Below are 23,248 nucleotides of genomic sequence, written 5' to 3' on the forward strand. Positions count from 1 at the left end.
ACGTTGCCCCTAATGCAATATATATAGACCTGGTCATCAACTTGCCTTATTAGACGACGAGGCGGGAACGTAATGGCAGGGAGCTGATTCTCCGCTCTTGGAGTTTATCTCCTTGATTGAATTCAAGATAGGATGAGCGAAAAGGTTGATTGGAGGTAAGTCGATAACAAAGGGTCAATGACCTTATCAAAGTGGGAAAAGTTGATAAGGAGCTTGATGGAAGTGGGCGGGGAGTACATGAACTTGAAGTTAGAAGGGAGAGGGTGATATTGGCATATCTGGCTTGCTTTATTACAACTTGAGCTCTATGTTTCACCAGGCCAAACGGCGGACAGGACAGTAAGCTTAAACCTCCCGCACTTTCACAACTCCTCTTCCCCTTCACATCAACTGGTGCCCCTTGTCCCCCGCTCCCTATGGGTCCCCAAACAAGTGTGTACTACCCCACCTCTCCCCTTATCTCAAAACGGTCTGCTGCCGATTTTTAGGCAACATTAGTGCTTTGTGCCAAAAGAACGCTCAAATATTTACGCATTCCCTAAGTGCCTAATCTGCCGCTTTTCTCAACGGTACCAAAATTTTTGTAGAGTCAACCACTGTAAAAACTTACGACTTGTCGTTGTAGTCTCTACAAAAGCGAAACAATAGCATGTCTCATTCACTTCGGAAGAACAAAGATGTCGCAGCTTGCACACACTTCTCGATACTCCCACTGTTGAAATCTCATTTCGACATGTCGCTTTAACAATCAGGTTACCGTTTGGTGTGTAACATTAACAGACCATTTCATCTTATTGAAAAATGCATGTAGTTTGAATGGGTCAGCAAATACGAATATTGCACATTTGGTTTGGCTTCGTAGGACTGATGTCCCAAAGTAACTTAGGCTATGAGGGACGCCGTGGCAAAGGGCTCCGGATAATTTCGACCACTTGGGGTTCTTGACGTGCACTGCCGTCGAACAGTACACGAGCCCCTAGCATTTCGCCGCCATCGAAATGTGAACGGCGTGGATGAGATCGAATCAGTAACTTTCGTGCACTGCTCGACGTCAGTGCACGTTAAATAACCCCAGATGGTCGAAATTATCCGGAGCCCTTTGCTACGGCGTCCCTCATAGCCTGCGTCGCTTTAGAACGTTAAGGCTATGAACCCGTCCTAATTGTACCGTAATCCTGTTTACCGGCTCATTCAAATGTGTAAATTTTTTTCAATACAGTAATAGAGAGTCGTTCGTTTTAGCTATTCCCTATACATAGTTGAAACAGCGAAATTAAAAGAATTTGATGGTTATTTGGACTGTGGCATGTAGTATATCTTTCGAGCGCGCCAAGAATACAGGCCGTAACCACATAATCTATAAACCAGAGCATCAAATGTGTTATCAAAATATTCCAGCGGTCAGTTTTCAGAAGCATTGTCAGTGATACATCGGAACTATCGCTCCTAAAGTAGCCTCCAAATTCTTGGTAAGTCACACCAAAAATTCGGATTAGGGCATGTGGAGGAATGCGAAAGCATGTGTTTTGATGAAAGGAAAATTTTTTAAGTATAAGAACGCAGTAGCTCTCATATCCCGAAATCCTTGTGGACACCTCAATCCCGTCTTGAACTTTTTGTGACCTGTGACTGGGCACTTTTTGTGACCCATTGTGTGACCCCGGGCTTTTATGACACATGACATGACTCCGCATTTTTGTGAACCATTTTGTGACCCATGGCTCAGCAGTTTTTGTTCCCCATTTTCTGACCCATGACAGCACTTTTTGTGGCCCATTTTGTTACCCATGACTCGGAACTTTTTATGACCCATGACTCAGCACAATTTTTTGTGACCTATGACTACGCCCTTTTTGTGATCATGACTCGGCCCTTTTCGTGACCATGACTCGGGACGTTTTGTGACCCATCTAGTGTCCATAAAATGTGATGATGACTCATGATTGTGATGGCCAAGGCTCAATTCCTTCCTCAGACAAGACTTCAGTCATGACCACATTGATTATGATTCCGGTCATGACTCATGACTTGGACTCATGACTCAATTGCTATGACTCACATCACCATGACAAAAATGTGACCCTCTAGTTATATACCAACTGTGATATATATTCAATAATGACTACTATACGCTAGCTAATCACATCATATCGCGCGACGCAATTTCGTTCCACATTTTGCGCACCCTATTTGCGGACACCTCAGCTGCCGACGTAGCCTAGTAATGCTTTCGCATTAATAAAGCTGCGGCCGCAACTGGAAAAACTTACTTGTTGACGTAGTAGTCGTTGCTGAGGGTGAATTGCGATATGAAAAAAAAAAATATCGGTCAGTCATAACTACCAGAGGAAAGCGGTACACATCCCTCAACAAGCTTAGGTATTTAAAATGGCTAAAATCTTGTCATTCCTGCTGTCCCTAGATGATATGTATCGTTCATTGGCTGATTGTGAATAGGACAAAAATATAGACCATCACTGCCATTGTGCTGCTAATTACAAAGAGTAAAATGGACAGAAAAAATAACTACTGACAATGATAGCGGCACCTTCACATATGACATGAAAAGATGCCATTATAAAATGCTGTTGACTTTACTGTAGCGTGTCTACCTCACTGCGCCGCTCTTGGTCATCGAGGCACTTAGCTCCGCTGGCTACACCGCACCTTGAAGTGATTGCACGGAAGACAAACAGGCTAATTATTTTCATTTTTAATTTTTGAGTATTTTGTATATTATGGACGAATTATACAAAAGGCCAAAGATGAATTTCGTTTTGTGAAAATGATAATATAGTTCTGATGAAAAGAGTTTATAAATGGCCTCGTTGCAGAGGCAAGGTTTTCGTGCACAGCGCTATTTTACAGCTTTGGAGTAAGAATCGAGATATTAAAGCCATAATTAATATTAGTTGCGTGCTAAAAGTAAAGGCAAGAAAGAATACGCCAGGCTTACTCGCGCGATTTCACAAGTGTCAAGTGAGGCTATATTCAACGATTTTTTCCTGGGCCACTATGAGGCGCATCAACTTAAAATTTGCAGGATAGATAAACATCTAGGTGCCAGTATCATTATTATATAAAACAGGAAATAAGCACAAGAAACGTCGCCCTATATATATGGCATTTTTGTCTTTTAAATATAAAATAAAAATTGATCGTTTGGCGTAGATATATATAATAATAATAATTGGTTTTTGGGGAAAGGACATGGCGCAGGATCTGTCTCGTATATCTTTGGACACCTGAACCGCGCCGTAAGGGAAGGGATAAAGGAGGGAGTGGAAGAATAAAGGAAGAATAGGTGCCATAGTGGAGGGCTCCGGAATAATTTCGACCACCTGGGGATCTTTAACGTGCACTGACATCGCACAGCACACGGGCGCCTTAGCGTTTTTCCTCCATAAAAACGCAGCCGCCGCGGTCGGGTTCGAACCGGGGAACTCCGAATCAGCAGTCGAGCGCCCTAAGCACTGAGCCACCGCGGCGGGGTGCGTAGATAGGCAAAATGCGAATTAGGTTCGCTAGAGGCAACGGTTTCACTTCAGTTCCGGTGTTCGGATCCAGTGTTCACAGATTGCAGTTTTTCGAATAGCGCTAATGAGTTAATGTCTGTGTATGCGGAATTGGTTATTCTCTGCGCTAATAAATCTCTTTGGAGTCTTGATAGCACTCCTAGTGCTGTGGTGCAGCGATCAAGCGATGCGCCACTGCCCTTCTATGGCAGGTGCCGCCAACGGTAGGACTTGGGTTGATGGGTATGTACGGTTGCGATCCAGAATGCTCTTTGCGAGCATCCTATCACAATTAAATCAGCTGCCGCCTGACACGACAGGCAGGCTGCTCACCTATCACCAAAATTCCGCGGGGCACTCTGTGGACGTAAAGTGCGGTGAGGTGAAAGCCTTTAGCGTGGTGTTGCATGCTTGTGTCGCTCATGTGTGGTGAAGATGTTGATTAAAGACTTATTACAAAGAGCCTTTAGGTGACATCCTTCCAGATCGGCGTTCAGGAGGCGTCTGGCAAGATTGCCTGGAGATCGCTCAGCTCGAGCGATGGTGGCGCCACTCAAAGACGTCACACGCTCATCAGCCACACACCTTTATTTTCTTCGCGATTCATCGCGGCTGTGCGCTGCTGCTTCCACATTGGGTGACGCTTAAGCTTTGTCTTTATGATTGGGACGCGATAGCGTGTTGCAGCGTTGCCAAGGGGTCTACGGAACGCCATCGCCCGTTCGGCGCGACGCCTTGAAAGAAAGGAAATGACGCCTGTCTCAGATATCTCGGTGGACACTTGAACCGCGTTTGATTGACAGCTATAGTGCGAGTGATTTCGCGGGCGGACGAACGGACTGACAACGATGAGTCATTAATGGCTTTCGGCCTAAAACATGCTTCAGACAGCGAAACAAACACACTACGGCTAACTGCGGAGAAGGGCCACTGAAGTCCTAGCGCGCTGAAACCCATCCCTAATTTTACTGAAACAGGAAGTTCTAAAACAGGTGTCTAGAAGGAAGCGGAAACTAATACTGAAGAGCAGGTTGCATTATATTGTTTTCAACAATGTTCTGGCACGCTTAAGCCTGTAACTTCTCAAGCATCAACATGAGCGCCTAAACTAAGGTGGGGAAGCGGAAAGTACACCCTCTGTGGCTACCAATTTTCCCCATATGTCAAGACTTAAAACCCTTCCCGTCAAGAGAGAGAATAGTTCATACTTTTAAGCAAAAACGCTGATCTGTGACGTAAGCAGTATTAGGCGGCGCCCCTGTCTCCGTGAGCGGGGAACACTGGGGGAATGCGAGCCATAGAATGCATCTAAAAAGGTCTTTTTGATCGACTTTTCTATTTTCAGCTTTTTTATAATGTGTAAACATTACTTGGCTCATGCGCGGTACACGCGAAATGTGTGCAGAAAGCAAGTAGAGAAAGAGTGGACACTTACCCGAGCTTACCCCAGTAATTCGGTAACTCGGTTGCTCGGTAGTAACTCGGGTCAGCTCGAATAAGTTCGAACGAGCGAACTATATCAAAGACTTCCTGACCGATCGAGCCGCACTAATCAGAATCCAAGAGGAAGAACTTGGTCCGTATCAAATGGGTACGCGAGGGACACCACAAGGCGCGGTGCTATCCCCCCTACTCTTTAATTTGGCGATGCTGCATCTCCCAGACAAGTTGAATGGTATCGAAGGCATACGGCATGCTTTGTATGCCGATGATATCACAATCTGGGCCACAGAGGGAAACTTAGGGCGCATGGAGGAATGCCTGCAAACAGCCGCTCACGTAGTGGATCGCTACGCAGGGCACTGTGGTCTCCAATGCGCACCCAACAAGTTTTAATTTGTGCACCTTAGGGCATCCCTAACGACACTACCCAAATACATCTCTCCTTAACATGTGGCCCCATACACGAGGCCAAAGAGATTCGAATACTCGGGCTCTTCATCCACAACCAAAGAAGAGTAGACACAACATTGCACAAACTCCGCAAAGTTGGAGACCAAGTAGGCCGTATGGTCCGTCGCGTCTCCAACAAGAGAGGGGGTTTGCGAAGCAGGGATGCCGTGCGGCTGGCCCAAGATTTCGTAATCAGCCGAATCCTCTATTCGGTCCCTTATCTACCTTTGCAGAAACACGACGAAGACAAAGTTGAGGTAATACTCCGCAAAATGATGAAGAGGGCACTTGACCTTCCTGCGTCCACCTCCAATGCGAGACTTCTTGCATTGGGAGCGGTGAACACTTTTCAGGAGCTCAAGGAAGCCCATCTCACAAATCAATACACGAGCCTCGCTCAAACAAAGTCGGGTCGGCACTTGCTAGCCCGCCTTCACATCCAACATGATTTTCACATTCAGGAGCGGGTCCGAGTGCCCGAACTCTGGAGACGCGCCGTCAGAGTTCGACCCCTCCCCACTAAGATGGACAAAGAGGATCATAGTGGTCGTCGTCAGGCTAGGGCGGAAGCCTTATCGCACCACTATGGCAACAAACATGGTGTCTTTTACGTAGATGTAGCTGGGCCTACCCACGGGTGGTGGTACACGGCCGCGGTCATACATCAAGAAATACAGGTGGATGGGCTTTCCTTTCGAGCCCCAGGCACAACACAAGCTGAAGAGGTTGCCATCGCCCTAGCTGCTTGTGATTCAAAATCCAAACACATAATAACAGACTCGCGTTCGGCATGTCGCAATTATGAGGCTGGCTGGATAACTCCACTAGCTGAACGAATACTAAGGAATTGCAGCCGGCACACCGATCCTACACCCCGCTGCCTGGTTTAAACCCCGGGCCATCAGGGCCTAGCAGGAAACGAAGCTACAGACGCGGCGGCCCGAGCACTCATTCACCGGGCGTTCCCATTGGCTCCTGAGCACCTGGAACCTGAAGGTAGCTACTTACTCTCCTTCAAAGCTATCACATCCTATTATAAGGATAGGCATCGCCTCTACCCGGCCCCTGCAAAGGGACTGGGGAAAGCAAACGAACGCGTTCTACTCCGATTATTCACGAACACAATGCTGTGCCCGGCAGTAATAAAACACTTCGATCCCGCGTTCACTGGCAGGTGCAAACACTGTGGGGAGGTGGCTGACACCTACCACATGGCTTGGGCTTGCCAGCGCAACTCAGCTCTCTCCCCCCACCCCAACCCTACCAGAGAGGAATGGGAGGCGGCCCTGCTTGGCTGTTCGGACCTTCAGTCCCAAAAGGCTTTGGTCAAGAGGGCTAAGCTGGCGGCTTCGACCAATGGGGTCCCGGATTAAGGACTCCACCCATTGCGGGGCTTTTTAAAGAGCCTTACCTCTTTCATTAAATAAACGCTTTTCACCGCCACCACCAGCCAATGGGAGGAAGCTCAGGTAAACTTATATAATAACTCGGTTAATCTCGGGTAAGTTCGAAGGAGCGCCTCATAAGCTGCAGCCAATAGGAGAAAGCTCTGGTAACTTCGATGGAGCGTCGCGTCAGCTGCGTGAGAGGTTGCTCGAGAGGAGCAAGATGAGTCGTCACATACCCTACAGGTGGCTCTGACAGGAACAGCCACCTGCTAGAGCAGTGGCGCATCGCTTAACCGCTGCGCCACAACACTGGTAGTGGTGTGAGGACTCGCCGCCATCTATGAAAGTTAAGTAGAGAATGACCAATTCAACGTATATGGGCATTAACCCACGGATATCCGAATGGTGTGGGCTTTGGTGACCAACGCGGGTTTTGTTACACAATCGCACAAGCCACAAACACGTCAACAGAAACAGCAGTACTGCGCAATGCTTTCGCATTCATAGCATGTAAGCCGTCTAAATCTGGTCACGTATGGGGCGCGTCTCCGGCTGCGCCGCTTCGCGGAAACTTTATAAAAATCCCCGCCGCGTGGCGCTCTAGCGCAACTGATTTTATGCGGAGCTTCTGACGCGCGTCCAATCACGCCGCATCGCAACTGACCGGTGGACGGGGCTTCTCCTCTGCTCCCATCGGAAACTGTGCACTGAGAGGGATCACTAACCTGGCAGGCATTGCCTATGTAAAATAAGAGGGAGCTTATTATCTGCATCCTTTCTGCATAGACTCCACTTCGCAACGAAGAGGAGGTCCTATTGATTTCACGTCTGCGAACGACAGACGGCGCTTTTGAGTTTTGCGGACTAAGACATATAGAGTCAGGTACCACGAGATAGACACGTTGTGCGTTGCGTGCGGAGAGGAGGACACGACTGAACCCTTGATACTTTTCTGTAAAGGGCTTCACCCTACAGTGGAAGGCAGCGGGGCTGATTTACCCAAGGCATTGGGTTTTAAGGACAGTGAAGGGAAAGTATATTTTAAGCGGTTAGAAGTAACCAAGCGAAGGTTATCTGACTGGTGGCTAAAATCGAGACAGGAGTAAAATTTCACAAGTCATGGCTAGGTGGCTTGAACCACCGCCCGATTTAAAGGGTTCAGCCTTATGTATCCATCCATCCATCAACCAATCAACCAATCAATCAATCAATCAATCCACTCTTATAGCTACAGGTGTGGAAATTTCCAGACTCCTTCTCTTATGGTCACTTTGTTGTACACCCTCGAGAGCTCGTTCTCCCGGGCCCGCATGACTTATTGTCCAGGTCCACTTGGTACACTATACTTACGCCATTAAGTTCCGACTGCCCACAGTCATGCAACTGATCAGGGCGATATTTCCTCATTTGGATATATCTTCAATACGCTTAAACATCTACTCTCTTTTCAGAGCCTTTACGCGACTGCATGTCGATCATGTTCAGATCACGTTTGAAAATACTTACGCGTTGTTGTCGTCGCCACTGAAAGCCAAAATACGCGGAGTTGCTCACTTGAACGTGAAGGCCAGAATAACTTTATGAACCAGCACTGCAGGGAATGCCACAGCCGCAACAGTTCTCTAATTTTTTCGCTAAGCGTGAGTTGCCGCGCCTTGTGTATCACAGCAAGAAAAAGCAATACAAGCGGCTACTTAACGCCGGACAGAGCGGTAGAAGCCTGGCCAAAAGAAGCGGCGGCACACGCTGTCGTATGCGCGGTACACGCCAAGATGATTTTCCGTGGGAACATTATGGAACGCTGCAATTCAGGTGCTGCGACCCCACGAGCTCAGTGCTGTCAGGCCGCATATCGCGCCGGTAGAGGATGTTATCGTGCAGCGCGAATGTGGCGAGGGAAGCATCAGAGCGGTTGGCAGTGGGGCGGTCGTAGCGAGGAATCCAGGTGCTCTTCTTGAGCAATGTTGCGGAAGTCCGATGTGGACAAAACGCAGGCGTCAGCACCACATTCGTTGGAGGAAGGTGGATCAATAGGGTGACGGGACAACCTATCTGCGTCTTGGCGCAAGTGGCCGGATTTGTGGACAACATAAAATGTGTAACCTTGAAAGCGAAGAGCCCAGCACCACGGCCTAGTCTTGAGTGAAGAAGGCCAGCATAAGGCGTGATGACATGTTATAATAGAGAAGAGGTGCCTAAACAAGTAAGGGCCAAGTTTGGTAAACGTCCAAACTAGGGTAAGGCATTCCCGCTCGGTGGTAGAATAGGTGTGCTCTGATGTTCTTAGAAAGGAGACGACTGGCGTACGCAATGACGTGAATGCCGCTGAGCATTTGGGATACTAGTGCCACGGCCGCTCGCGTCGGTCAGAAGTTCCGCAGGAGCTGCCGGATCAAAGTGAGCCAAGAGAGGTGGAGCGGTGAGGGCACTGATAAGGGTTCTGAGGGCGGAAGCTTGGTCGGGCCCCTAGAGAACGGGACGTCGTTTTTGAGAAGCGTGGTAATAGGGCGAGCTATTTCCGCAAACTTCTCGATGAACCGGCGGAAATATGAGCCGAGCCCAAGAAAGCAGAGCACATCACCGGAGGAACGAGGAGTAGAAAAGGAACTGACGGCGCGGACTTTCTCGGAGTCGGGTTGGATCCCAGCAGAATCGACCAAGTGACTAAGAACCTTGAGCTGAAGGCGGCCGAATACCTTTCAGTATGTGGCGGACTATATGCCTCGCACATCTCTGTGTCAGGCTTACGGCACAAGGCCAGGACGTCCTAAATGTAGGCGATGTATGGCTCTGAAGACGATTGGGCGCGCGACGCGAGAGCCTTCTTTGCGGCGAGTTCACGCCCGATGGGTTTCCCGAAGAGGTCGCGGAGTTTCTGCTTGGAGATAACCAATGAGGTCAAGTAATCTTCGTGTCTTTCGAACCACACTGACGCTGTGCCGGTCATCATCATGTGTGTGACCATCACATTTGCGCGCATTAACGCCGCATCCCACCTTTCACGCGTGCTGACACGTTCGTAAAGGGCGAGCCAATCGTACACATCAATGTCGTCTGTCCCGCAAAATGTACCTGGTTCGCGGTGCTGGGCGACTATACGATGGCTGGCGTCGCTAGCGGAGATGGGGCGGATTCGGTAGAGATGGTGACGAGGTGGCAGCCACTCCGGAGATCCAGTTTGAGGTCCGCGATAGAATTTGGCAACCTCCACAAAATGTTACGTCACGGCTATAGTACAGGTACTCTGCTAGGCAGAGGATAGACGACTTGGGACAGTGGGACTGCACATAAACGCGCACCACAGCGTCGTCATCCTTCCAGCGTCCGTAGCATATGACTATCACCATTGGGTACCTGATCTTGACCTTTGACCTTGAATCTTGACCTTAAAATTTGATATGAGACAATGAAGACCATGCTTAACAGATCTTTCACTCGTATAACTAGGTTCAAGCCACGTTGAACCCCAGCAATTTTCTCCTATAAATTCACAATTCGACTGATAGAAAAACCTATTAGTTATTTCTGTATACATTATGATGCAACAATCCCCTTTTCTTTCGCCAGAATGGCTGGGGGCGTTACTCTTTGCCTTCATTTTGTTTTTTCATCCCTGTTCTTTCGTGGGCGATTCCCATTCCGGTCGTTCTGCGTCACTTCTAATCTGATTAATTTGCTGTCACTTCTAGGTGACATTCTCTGGTTACATGTATTACAGCATATTTTTGTAAGCAGTGCGTGGAGTGTAAGGTTAACATAACGTCATCAATACTGCTCAAATGGCGATTATCCGCAACCAAAACAACTAGGGCATGAAAACATGAACCACCATCAGTTTCCTCTAATCGCAGAGTACCGCAGTGCAGGCCTTCAAAAGTTTTGAGATGGTATAGATTCAGAGGAGGTTCGGTTTTTAGATCTTCAAGGGACACACACCGGAAAAACCATCCAAGTTGTTCAGAAAGAGATTGTTCGTTCAAACGTAAAAAGCTCTAAACAGACTACTATTGACATTTACGAAGTTTTGGCCCTGTTATCAAGCTCTAGAGTAACTCCATGGAATGCGAGACGTCATGCGCAATGTGCTCATCAAAAAGCCAGAAACACAGCTCAAATCCTCCACATATGTTTAAAAAAAAACAGTTTCTATGATAATGTAGGCAAGCGTACACCGGGTGGGGATAGGTCACGAATTGAGAAGAGTGACTTCATTAGACGAATAGAAGTTGTTAAAGCACGGGAATAATAGGATTCGTTGTGTACGTCACCCGAAACACAGTTTAGATACACGATCGTTATCATCTTCTAATGTTAAATCGCAGAGGCGGGACGTAACGACAAGGGGCTGATTCTCCGCTCGTGAAGTTTGTCTCCTTGACTGAATTCAAGGCACCCTGAGCGAAGGTGTTTATCTGGGCATTCTAGATAAGGTTACGCTTCTATATGCAAGCAAGAATTAGTGATTCAGATGTGTGTTTCAACAAAGTTATAAATCAAAGCACTCTTTTACGCTAGTGAACAATTTGATGAAGAAGACCGCGGAACTGCTGCAGTAGTTAGCATGCCTTATCACATTATTTGAATTGAGTGTATTTGAAAGGGCATCGCGCATCGTTCGAGGAAAAAAAAAGCTGAACCGAAGAGCAGAAAGCTAAAAGTCTGCAAAAGTGGAGAAATATGGCCTAGACGTTCGCTGACAGCTTCCTACACTCCAAGCTGAACCGAAGAGCAGAAAGTTAAAAGTCTGCAAAAGTGGAGAAATATGGCCTAGACGTTCGCTGACAGCTTCCTACACTCCATGCTTCGACGGAACCCGCCGCGGTGGCTCAGTGGTTAGGGCGCTCGACTACTGATCCGGAGTTCCCGGGTTCGAACCCGACCGCGGCGGCTGCGTTTTTATGGAGGAAAAACGCTAAAGCGCCCGTGTGCTGTGCGATGTCAGCGCACGTTAAAGATACCCAGGTGGTCGAAATTATTCCGCAGCCCTCCACTATGGCACCTATTCTTCCTTTCTTCTTTCACTCCCTCCTTTAACTCTTCCCTTACGGCGCGGTTCAGGTGTCCAAATATATATGAGACAGATTCTGCGCCATTTCCTTTCCCCAAAAAACCAATTATTATTATTATTCGACGGAGTTAAACGGTGGTCGCCTGAAAAGGCTTGCATCTGAAGTACTGGCGCATTAGGTTACAGTGAAAAGGCGTTTGTGTAATTGTTGCCTCATTTTTTAGTAAAATAGACATACAGCTGCTGATACCTCCCAGCAGCGCAAAAAACAGCTCAGTGAGCTTGCTGAGGGAACAAAATGTAGCGTAATATTTAATGATAAACATGGGTTGATAGTGTGTAAAAAGTCCGACATGGTAGTCCCGCCAACCTCGTGCGCAAATTTTAATGCGTTAAAAAAGTTAAATTTGAAAAACTGAACTTGAATATATATTCATTTTAGTTCATTACTGTATATTCAGGGATCGAGATTCAACCAGGCCACACCCAGGTCCGCCTGATATTGGCCTTGTCAGGCGTTTGAATATACCTTTCGCCTTGGCTATCCGGACAGAAAAAATTAAATTTGTATATGCATATACACTGTAACAGTTTCTGTCAAAAATAAATGAACTGAAATGAAATGAAATTGCGAAGCCGTGAACCTGTACATGCCTTCGGATAAATGGTCTGTGATTGTTGCAACGTTTACCATCACCACAAGGTCGTCTCAAAGTTCCATGAAAAGTGGTTGATCACTTTCTGGTTAGCGGAACTCCGGCGATGAATTGATTTTATTTCAGGTTGTTCACAGACACGATGCCCGCCTTTGTCAGTTCCGACCCAGATTTGGAAACAACATTCGAAGCCTCATTTCACGCCGATATCCCTACAGAAGTTTCGATTCGCGTTGTGATCTGCGTTTGTGCGTTCATGTCTAGATGGCAGCGGTACGCCTGTAAAAAATCGAGGCGAAGGCATTCCTTTCTCATATATTTGTGGTGAGGTTTATTCCCCTGCCTGCTTGAAATGAATGAATGAATTAGCTGTTTGTTTAGAACGGTAGGCTCAAGGCCGTTTGTTGGGGAATTGGGCTGTTAAGGAAGGGAAAAGTAGGGGTCTATTGATACATGAAGGGACGGCATGAGTGGTCTATAAACGCTTTACACTGCTTTGTAGAGGCCGCTTATCTTAGAATATTTTCTAATATCTGCTTGAAATAAATCATAATGCCACATAGCTTTGTAATGTTCCTTTGCGCTCAAAGCTATTAACACACTGCTTTGTTTGTGATAAGAGATAAAACGATATTTGTCTGGAATGTTTGTACTTGTGCGCACCTGGTGCTCTTCTTCGACAACTGCCGAGCATGTTTGTCTATCGCCACCACAGGGCTGCTCGGTTCTTTGCGGGAGCAAGTCAGACCAACAAAGAATTCACTCGGCGACAGCAATGGTTCCTCGCTTCGCAGTGACCATCACGCGTTGCGATGGCTTGCAACCTTCAGTGACCCGTCTGAGCGCCTCGCTCCATGGAACGTGCGTCTCCAATCTCGACAATCAGTGCATGTCGCTAAGGAAGAGAGGGCTCACCTGTTGATGTCGTCGTTGCCGCTGTAAGTGAAAGTGCGGAGCAACATTTAGTTCATTGAGGAAGAGTGGGAAACGGTTGCTAAGAGGTGAATTTACTCAGCACTTTTGTTTCGAAGATAACCATCTAAACTCACTTAACCCACTGCAGGATTCGTAAAAATCAAATTCTGTTTGCCAGGTATTGACTAAGAAAGGCACGCAGAACATGGACCTGCAGTGAAATAAACTTACGTTTTGTTGTGGTAAGTACTGAAAATAGAAAGAGCCATTTAGGGTGAATTAAAAAATACTATAATTCTATAAACACTGAAGATGCAACTTCAATAGTATCGAGTGTGTTTCAACGAAAAGACTTATAAGAGTGTTCAAAAAAAGGTTTCTTAGAGATAAAAAGACATTTTCTTCGCCATATTATTTTTACTGGTGGCGTACATCCGAAAACAGCTCAGACGCATTTGACTCTTAAGCCGGGCAATTAAACTGAATATTTGACTTTTGAGCCCGCACAATTTGGCGCTTCTTTAAAAATCTATTGCACAGTAATATTTTTTTTGCAGATATATTAAATTACTAATTAGACATTCATACTAGTTTGCCAGCTAACAATCTAGCACTTTTCTGGTGCCCGCCACCACTGGCCATATCGAGCTAAAAAAATGCTAGCGCACAAAGCTTGTTAGTAAATAGGGCAAACACTCCATGGTCAAATGGCGCCTAGTATATATAGAGAAGATACGAGTTTTCTTATTCGGCATTTATGTTACCCGAAGGTGCGTTGACAGCAACAAAATGTTATGAAAGAAAAAAACGCTGGCAATTCTTTAAAAAAACCATGCTAAGGCTACACAGAGAAAATGGCTTACCAGTTGATTGTGTAGTGCTCTCTGGAAGCAAACACACGTGCCGCGCAGTCACAAATTTCGCAGAAAAATAAAAAACCGTAGAGCTGCTTTGAAACATTGAAACTAAGCCTGATAAAAGCTAGAAGCTGCAATTGAAATTGAGATTACCATACCCGATCGGCAGGATACAATTCAAGATATGGCTATCAACACTGATCACAAAAAAGGTAACTTTTCTGAGGCGTCTATCCGGCTCTCGTACAGCAACCTTTTCCGTCCGAATCGTAACGTGAATAAATTAGGTTCTCCTCCTCAGTACTGTACTACATATTGAATTTCTTCAAGTGCAATCTTGCTCTAGAATACCCTATTTAGGCAAAGAAGGGTGGTTAACAGCGGGAAGTATCCCGGCAAACATTTACGTGTTGTAGTTACTGAAAGCCAAAAGGCAGTCATGTACTAGCCCATAATTACAAGCTTCTTAAAAGTAGCCGTGGCCTTTTGATGCAATTACGGGATGAACTTTTATAAAAAGTGTGGTTTCGCTATGAAGACAGCCGTTTGACTAAAAGCAGTACTCACCAATTCGAGACAATGCTTTTATTCATGCAGGAACAATTTGACTATACTAACCAGATTGCAAATGCAAGGCTTAATAGTCAAAAAGACAAGTCAAAGCAACTAGACCGCCTTGGCTGAGGTTCCTTCTCTTCAGGCACAGTGCTGCTTTCCAGAAATGTTGGAACAATCTATCGCATTTCGCTAAAAATGAAAAAAACGGCACGAATTTGAAATTGCGCTGTCTTTAGTGACTAGTCCTAAAACTTATTGCATGGCGCTTTTCAAACAGGATTCCGGAACTCTTTGCGCAGATTAACACAGGACGAGAGGGAGAAACAGGCACAAACACACACTAGCGCGACACGCACGAGTGCTCATTTGTGTGTGCCTGTTTCTCCCTCCCGTCCTGTGTTAATATGCGAAAATTTTCCTGAATATGTCGCTACACCAACTGGCCCAACTTTCTACCCAATTAAGCTTCAAACAGGGCTTACAAGTTTTTGTTGTCGTTGTTGCTGAAAAAATGCATTTTGATGCACTTCTAGCACATACACATTACGAACCTGCTGATCAAACCAATTTTCCTGACTGCTTCCAGATTGCTAGCTCGAATAGCGCCACATTCGGCTCGGCATGCAACATTTGGTCTAATTGCAACCTGTCAAGCTCTAACACTGCATGGGAAACATGTTCACTTAAAAAGCACTCTAAAGGGGATAAGTATGACTGCTGCCGCAGAACAGGTGGTAACAATCGAAATGACTCCGATAAAAAAGGAGATCGTGGTGGAATTCAGCAAAAGGCTTCTAGTGCTACAGCGAAACTGAGAATAATCTCAGTTTGGCTTTCGCCTTGCACATAAGACTAGAAACGTGCAGTGAATTTGCGGTGCTGTTTCAACGCGGAAGGCCAGCCTTTTCTTTGTCGGATGTCGAGCTGTAACGTACAATTAAAACTGACCTCTCAATCTGCCAAGTTAGCCGCATATTTAACTTAGGTGCGACCAACATTAGAATATGTCTGCATTATATGTGATCCTGTGAAAAGTGGTTTAATAAAAAAAAACTTGAAACTGTGTAAAGAAGACCAGCTCCATTTGTAATGTTTTTATATACGCATACTGATTCTGTAACAGAGATGCTTCGTCTTCTCAGTTTTCCACCTCTAGCCGAACGTCGCCCAAGGACCAGACTAAAATTTTAGGAGCGTTAGCTCTTACTCATCCACTTTCGAGATTTCGTGGACTCTGCTACCCTTGATCATAACGCCATCTGTGGCAGCAACTCTTCACCACGTGTCGAGATTTCGTGAGGTCTCCTACCACCCTGAGATCAAAGCGCCATCTGTGGCAGCAACTAGAAAACAGCGCATTTCTCATTGAGACTTGTAGCGCCATGTACAATAGCATTGTAGAAACAGCCACCTGCCGCGTGCCAATGATGACGTCACGGTCGAATATGGTGGATAGAGGTGGAACTATGTATGACGTAAGGGGAAGAAATGGCGGCGTAGTTTGTTTCTCGAATCCAAGATGGCGGCCTTTAAAATTGGTTGTGCCCTGTCATCTCCTCCCCCCCCCCCCCCCCCCCCCGCGGGGCTAGGCCCTGCGGGTTCGTTTCCCGCGAGCTCGTAATGTCCGGCTTCGAAGTACCTCCCCGCACACCAATACGCAAAATTTTCTCGTAACCTTTTCTGGCGCATTTTGTTTTCCTTAACGCATATTGTTGCTAGCCGGCGCTATTGTTGCAGAAGCTGTCAATTCTCTTTTGTGCCAGCGATTGTCGTTATTCCTTTGTTTCCACAAAAGACGACCCGTCTTGGTCAGCGTGCGTTTAGTAGCACTCGCCATTACGGTGTGGCATGAGCGGTTTAATCAGACACCCGTAGATAAACACGTGTTTACTCTTTGTTTCAGTCCCCACAGACGCTAATATTCTTCACGCAGGTGCGTCTCTTCACAGATCCTCATACATTGCATTCCTAGGACTCAAAATATGCAATGGCTTTGACATGTTTGTTTACTGTATAAGCATCGTGCAGGAAATGATCCTGCGACTTTTGCACAGTGCTTGAGCATTGCTGCCAGAACAGAATATTAAATTGTTTCTTCGTATCTCATTCCCCAAGTAGAGTATTTACCAACAATGCTTACGTGTTTAGCCTTCTTGAAAGTGTTCATCACTCCTTTCTGCTTTTTGTCCAAGAACTTTGTTCAAGCACATTTTATTGTTGTACAAAAGCCAGGCGTCTATGCAGAGAGGATGTCATGGGCCATCCAGGCAGACTTCCATTTCTAGTGCATTACTGCCTCTGTCACTTCATTCTATATATTGCACTCGTAGTGTTGTCTTTTTTATGCTGGCCTATTCATTTATGTTGTTTACCGCGCTGCTGTATGTGCTCTCAGATAGTTGCGTTGTTTCAAAATATTACTTTTTTTCAAATAAAAAGAGAGGCTAAATTACTCCGTTCGGCGTTCCTGTGCTAACATTACAAACCTCCATCCTCCCTCCACCCTCCACCCTCGAAATGAGGTTCTCTAGTCCCCTGAGCGCTACTGGTCGTTTGTGGCGCTGAATTTCTACTTTACTTCCTTGTTTAGTGCACTAGCACTATGACCCCATTCACCGATTTCGGCGGTGTTTTACTGAAACCTGCTTGACAATGAAAACCGAACCTCGAACTGAAGTCGAAACCGAGGTGAAAACTTTCGCATTTCACATAACCACACTGAATAATTCTTTATTTTTTTCCTCATTTTGTGTGCATGCCTTTGCGTATCTCTGTTCTAGTATGCGTATCATCCAGCTTTTGTATCTCTTGCCTTCTCGCTCCATACACCATAACCGACGATGTGTACGGTTTTGTATTGTGTATGCCTCCTTGTTAATTTTTCTAATTTTCTCTCACTCCTGTCTGAAGTTCTACCTCGGTGTTTATGGAGACCGGGTCACTGTGAGTCGCGTTCTCCACGCCCTCTTGTGGTATCGTAGAGGCGGGGACCCGCTACCTTGGGATATCTATTATTTGTTGCTTGCTGCTAACGCATGAGAGTGCCGTCACGCTTAGTCACTGTAAATTAAATGTAAGATGGGCATTCATTTCAAATGAATCCTTATATGTGGCCGTAGAATTGCCATTGACGAAGACGTTAGACAAAATCTTGCTCTAGTATCGAAACTGAAGTCTAGAGTTCGGAACTGTAATCCTGTTTAGAAATAATCGGTAAGGGCAGTTAGAATGCAAATGTGCCGAGTAGCGAGGGCTTTGCTTGGTTGAAAATGTGCTCTGCTAAGAAACGCTGAGGTTTCACATGACAAACCTCGTTTAAAAAGTGCATTTAATGTCAGTTGCTTCGCTTTATTGTAGGCACAAGGGCTCTCTCAAGAAAAATTGATGTGCAGATACAAGTTGTCGTGGTTGCTAAAAAAATAACCGGAACATAAAATTCACTTATAAACATGGAGGCCACCACAAGGCTTATACACGTCATCAGCAGCAGCATCATGAGCAGCCTAACTACGTTCACCGCAGGGCAGAAGCCTCTCCCATATCTCTCGAATTAACGCATCTACACCGCAAACTCTTCAATATGTTTTGTAGCTTTTAATAACCACAGCTGATGCGTCGGCGCGTGGAAAGAAAGCAAGGAAATCTGAACAAATAATGGGTGCCTTTGTTATTTTTTGAGAACAAAAAAATCAGTTAGCAGCAGAAAGCGGAATAACGCGTTGTAGTAGTGGTACTGTCTTAAAATATAAAATAGACTCAATTTTCCGGCGTAACCAAGAACAGCAGTGATATTAACTATAACTATGGCTCAGCAAGTTGTAAAGCGAGTCAACGCAAACGCGAAGGCGAAAGAAAAACACGGAATAGCAGCTAACATTGTGCCTTGGCGTTTCTGTTGTAAATACGTTTTACAATTTTATGAAACTGAATCAGCTAGCGCGTCAGGAAAGTCTCTAACTTAGGCTCATGTTAAAAAAAAATTAGGCAGTACAACATTACTCAGGCGTATCATTTCCGCCGTATCCTGCAATTGTTGCACGTGCTTGAATTACAAGAATATGCTTAACAGTTAAGAACACTTACGCGTTGTTGTCGACGACGTTGTCGACGTTGTTGTCGACGTTGTTGTTGTCGTTGGTTCTGGTGGATCACATTAAACAGATAAAATATCTTGCAGTAGTGACGCCTAGGAGAAATACGTTGCATACTCTGCGTCTTTAGGGTAGAACACTGAGATTGTGCTTCGGTAAATTTACCCCAGAACAAAACTACACGTTTCCCCATATTTCACGCAAAAGGACATTGTCCACGATGGATGTTTTTTTCTTTATGTTGAATAACACGCAAATAATTGATTGCAAAACAAAGCTATAAACAATTTAGTGTGTCGCTAGGCTTACTCAAAAGCTCAAGCGTTGACGGGTCTCTTGGTATAGTTCGAGAGCGGAAAAGGAACCTGCTTGTCAGTGCACAGCCTACTTGTTCAAGCATCTTTGCATCTTGTCGTGTTCGGTTAATTTTGTCATCCGTAACTATGATTAAACAAGTTCTGTGAGGGACAACTTAATATCAAAGCTAACATAATGACTTCATTATATGAAAAAAACGGCAAGCGGTTACGAAGCACATCGTTCACTTAGCAGATGCTTTTGTCGTCTCTCTAACGAGACAGTCAGAAAAGTTGGAATAAGCTCCGCCGTCGAAAAGTGTAACTCTGAAAAGTGGTGGTGTTGATTGTATTTGTTCAATGTCTTTATCTGCCCCCCCCCCCCCTCCCCGAAACTTTGGATCTCGCTTCTTCCAACAGCGCCGGGCGTTGTGTATGAAGACGCATGTGGTGGGGTTGGCATTTTACATTGTCTATTTCACATCCTTTTGGCCCTCTGTAATTAGTCACATACATATACCGCGGCATTTGATCGCCTGTGGGAAGTGCCCCGGCCATTTGCTTGTTGGCGACCAAACCTCATAACTGGCTGCCATTGCCTGCGATATGCACCCGATGGCGAGGAGCATCTCAGGGCTCTTTCAACAGCAGGCAAGAAGACCCTTCCACTGTCTGCCATCGGCTGCGATATGAAGCCTATAGTGAGGTCCGGTCGCCAACCGCCCCATAGACGGGTCTTTTCATACTGAGGCTTGAACACCGCGGGTAAACTGAGTGACCAGTGACACATGACCAAATGGACACTAAATTAACAGTGGGAAATCACACAGTTCATAGAATAAGGCCCTGAAGCTTATTCGCGGTTATAAAAGCAAGGGGCATCATGAGAGTGTTTCTGTCGCGACAGGCAGGATGTTTCTTCTCGGACGCCTTGCGTCAATAGAAGCAGCGACTAACGCCAGAGGAACAAACGGAATGGGAAGGCAATGGATCATTACATAATACGGCCCCAGGTTCGGAAGCAGCGTGAGCGTGTTACAAAGAAAACGTGGACACTGCTTATGGCCATAAGCCGGAGCTTAAAGACTTTAAATCTTGTACAGCCATAACAGTAGAGCCTGCATTCCTGAGCACACGCGGTGGCTGCCGAAATGCAGAACTCAATTACTTCAATGCAGTCGCAGTGTGCTAAAGCGGAAAATTAGCGTGCATTCTTCATCACAAGTGTACATCCGGTCCGAAGTGTACACTGGAAATTGCAGAAATAGTTACAACACTTACGCGCTGACGTCATTATCGTCGTTGCCTTTGTTGTTGTCGCTGAAAGGGGAATGGGGCACTATACTTAAGAGCAATAGGGACAGCAAAACTACTAAGTGAGCATGAGCTTACATGCCGCATTTGAAAATTTCCTTTTTTGATTTCATCGCTACAATCTGTTGTGCGCACTTCACCATGCGAATGTATCTAAAGTATCGGCAGTATCTGATAACAAAATCAAGCTGGTGGTGATTCCGCAGTCCCACAAAGTGGCTCATAATCTTAAGCATGTAGCTGTGAAATGCAAAGTTCCTGTGATCTTCTCTGCACCCAAAAAACTTGCATCGCTGTGTCGCAAGATTGGAACTGAGAGCTCCAAGGTAACAGAATGCGTAGCATGGAAACCCTTTTGTGAAATATGCGGGGGGGGGGGGGGGGGGGTATAGTCTATAGCGTCCCGCTGACGTGTGGGAAGGTGTACATCGGCGAGACAGGCCGATGTATTAAAGAACGCCTAAAGGAGCACCAACGTTCGCTAGGAAAGGGTACCGTGTCACATCTGCCGTGCATCATTGCAATGACTGGGGTAAAGAAAAGCAGAGAATTTGTGAACCAAAGCTCCTAGATACTAAGATGCCATGTAGAAGCAACGATAAGACTGCCTGTGAATAGTTAGAAGCCCACCGAATTAGAAAAAGTGGGAGCTCCTGTGTAAGCACCCCATCGCTTGTCATTTATGAGAATGAAAGTGTGTTTTTAGTTAACTTTCCAAAGAGTTGATTCACTTCCGTACCCTACATTGTAGTGCCTTTGTCCATCGCACGTGTCATTTACCTGTTGATTGCACTATTGTTTTCTGCATCCGCTTCCACCTTGCCTTCCTCTTGGCTATATAATAAGCCAGTCCTGAACTCAATAAACAGTTGCAAGCAGCGCCTGTCTCATGCTATTTTTGTCTCTGAGCGCTGTCTTCTGAGCGCTTCATCTCCTCAAGCTATGCACCAAATTGCCCCAGAACGTGTTCTACTGCAATACCATGCGAAGGGCTCATGGCGTGTATAAATCTTTATAGCATAGGGGATAATTAAAAGCACTTACGGGTTGACGTCGTAGTCGCTGCTGAAATGAAAACGTGACGGCCTGCATCAGCGAGTTCGAAAAATAATTAGAGCTGGTAAAATTACGAAATTACCAGCTGCTTAGAAAATAATTGGTTAGTGAAGGCGTTTTAAATGTTTGCAGCTTATTCCTTTCGTTCTGTTGCATTACAGAGTAACAATCCGAACGACATGAGTTGTTAGTTTACTCTAATGGTGTTAGTTTTCTAATAAATGCAAAACTCGAAGAATTTACCCGTTGAAGTTGTCGTCGTTGCTGCAAGCGGAGATGCAAAAAAGCATTTCAATCAGTCGTATACAGCATAATGGGAGGCAACGGTTGAATATGATCTGTTGAGTCTAAGTTTATTCATATTTTCACCTATATTATTCCTCTAGGGTTTTTGCCAATTTTAGATGCTGCAGTGGTTCAGTGGCCATGATGCTGGACTGCTGACCCGAAAGACGCGGGTTCTATCCACGCCGCGTAAATAGCATTTCGATGGAGTAAAAATGCTAGGGACACGTTTACTAGCTGTGCGATGTCAGTGCACGGTTAAGAACCCCAAGGCCTCCACCCACGCTATCCCTCACAGCATGAATCGCTTTGGAAGTTTAAACCCGATGAAACCTAAACCTTTAATAAATTTTCTAAGGAGCGCAAATGCTGGTCAGTTTTGCACTGCCTTCCTTTGCAGAGATTAGGTCGGAATTTTAAATGATGCATTTAGATTGGGGAGAAAGTACATGTACTTTCGTGAACAACACGAAAGTTAGAATGAACGCAAAAGATTCACTTGTGGAAAAGCTGCTTCCCCCTCCCTCTATACGGACCATCAGGCGTTGGCACGGCGCCGACTGGGCGAGGGTAGGGTGGTTAGACTTGGCGAGGGACGAATTACTAATGGGGAAAGTGGAGGTAGCGAGGACAAGGGTGCCACCTTGATGGCTACGCGGGAGTCCGCGGAGCAAGTCGAATGTGTTCTGGGTCCCGGCAGCGAAGCGAGCGGTATTGACAACGCGCTCTCGCTGCCTCCTGCGGCGGTCGCCTCGAAAGTGGCGCGCACAGCAAAGCCCCTCACGGATTAGATGTTTCTAGCATACCGGAGACGTTCTAGCGTAGACGTATACCGGTTTACCGGACCCCTCCTGAGCACGCGCAGTGGTCCTGCCTGACCCCAATAATACCACTGCGCATGCGCAGGAGGGGTCCGGTAAACCTGTATATGCCTCCGTTAGTACGTCGCAGGTGTGCTAAAAACGTCTATTGCCGCCGTTCTCGGCACGTGCGAAAAGGGCGGCCGCAGAAATAGCCCCACCAGTAGGTCGGAAGCGCTTGCTACGTAGCCTTCTCCTTCAAAGGATTAACTCGAGTTTGCTGTAGCTACCTGGCCAATTCTGCATAATATGTGCAGGTTCGTTAAATAACATACGAGTATACACATGGTGTCTCGCCTCGTTCCCTCGGGCAGGAAAGACCCATCCACGTTTAGCTGGTGAAGATGCCGCATCAGTAGAGCGAAAGCGGGGCAGAGTACCGACCTAAGAGCCCCGCACGTTGACGACACAAGCGTTCTCAGCAATATTTATTCGCATGTGTAATCAACGCGGAGTTTAGAGCATGCTTCAGGCATCGCACTGGAATCAGAAACATTTAAAACAACAAACGAATAAAAATCAAGAACGATGCCAAAGATAAGTTATAAAAGCGAAA

General features: G+C 46.1%; 1 protein-coding gene across 1 annotated transcript in view; it reads right to left on the minus strand.

Annotated features, from left to right (window-relative positions):
• Positions 1-23,248, minus strand: part of LOC144108627 (uncharacterized) — an 86,335-nt gene that overhangs the window by 25,529 nt on the left and 37,558 nt on the right. Inside the window, exons 14-21 of the mRNA XM_077641816.1 lie at positions 21,791-21,811; positions 21,536-21,556; positions 18,874-18,930; positions 14,239-14,259; positions 13,607-13,624; positions 13,376-13,396; positions 8,303-8,320; positions 2,271-2,291 (exon numbers count right to left, since the gene is read on the minus strand). Of these exons, the coding sequence (XP_077497942.1) occupies positions 2,271-2,291; positions 8,303-8,320; positions 13,376-13,396; positions 13,607-13,624; positions 14,239-14,259; positions 18,874-18,930; positions 21,536-21,556; positions 21,791-21,811 (198 nt within the window). The remainder of the gene's footprint in view (positions 1-2,270; positions 2,292-8,302; positions 8,321-13,375; positions 13,397-13,606; positions 13,625-14,238; positions 14,260-18,873; positions 18,931-21,535; positions 21,557-21,790; positions 21,812-23,248) is intronic.

This window comes from Amblyomma americanum, chromosome 10, assembly GCF_052857255.1.
Source record: "Amblyomma americanum isolate KBUSLIRL-KWMA chromosome 10, ASM5285725v1, whole genome shotgun sequence".
NCBI lineage: Eukaryota > Metazoa > Arthropoda > Arachnida > Ixodida > Ixodidae > Amblyomma > Amblyomma americanum.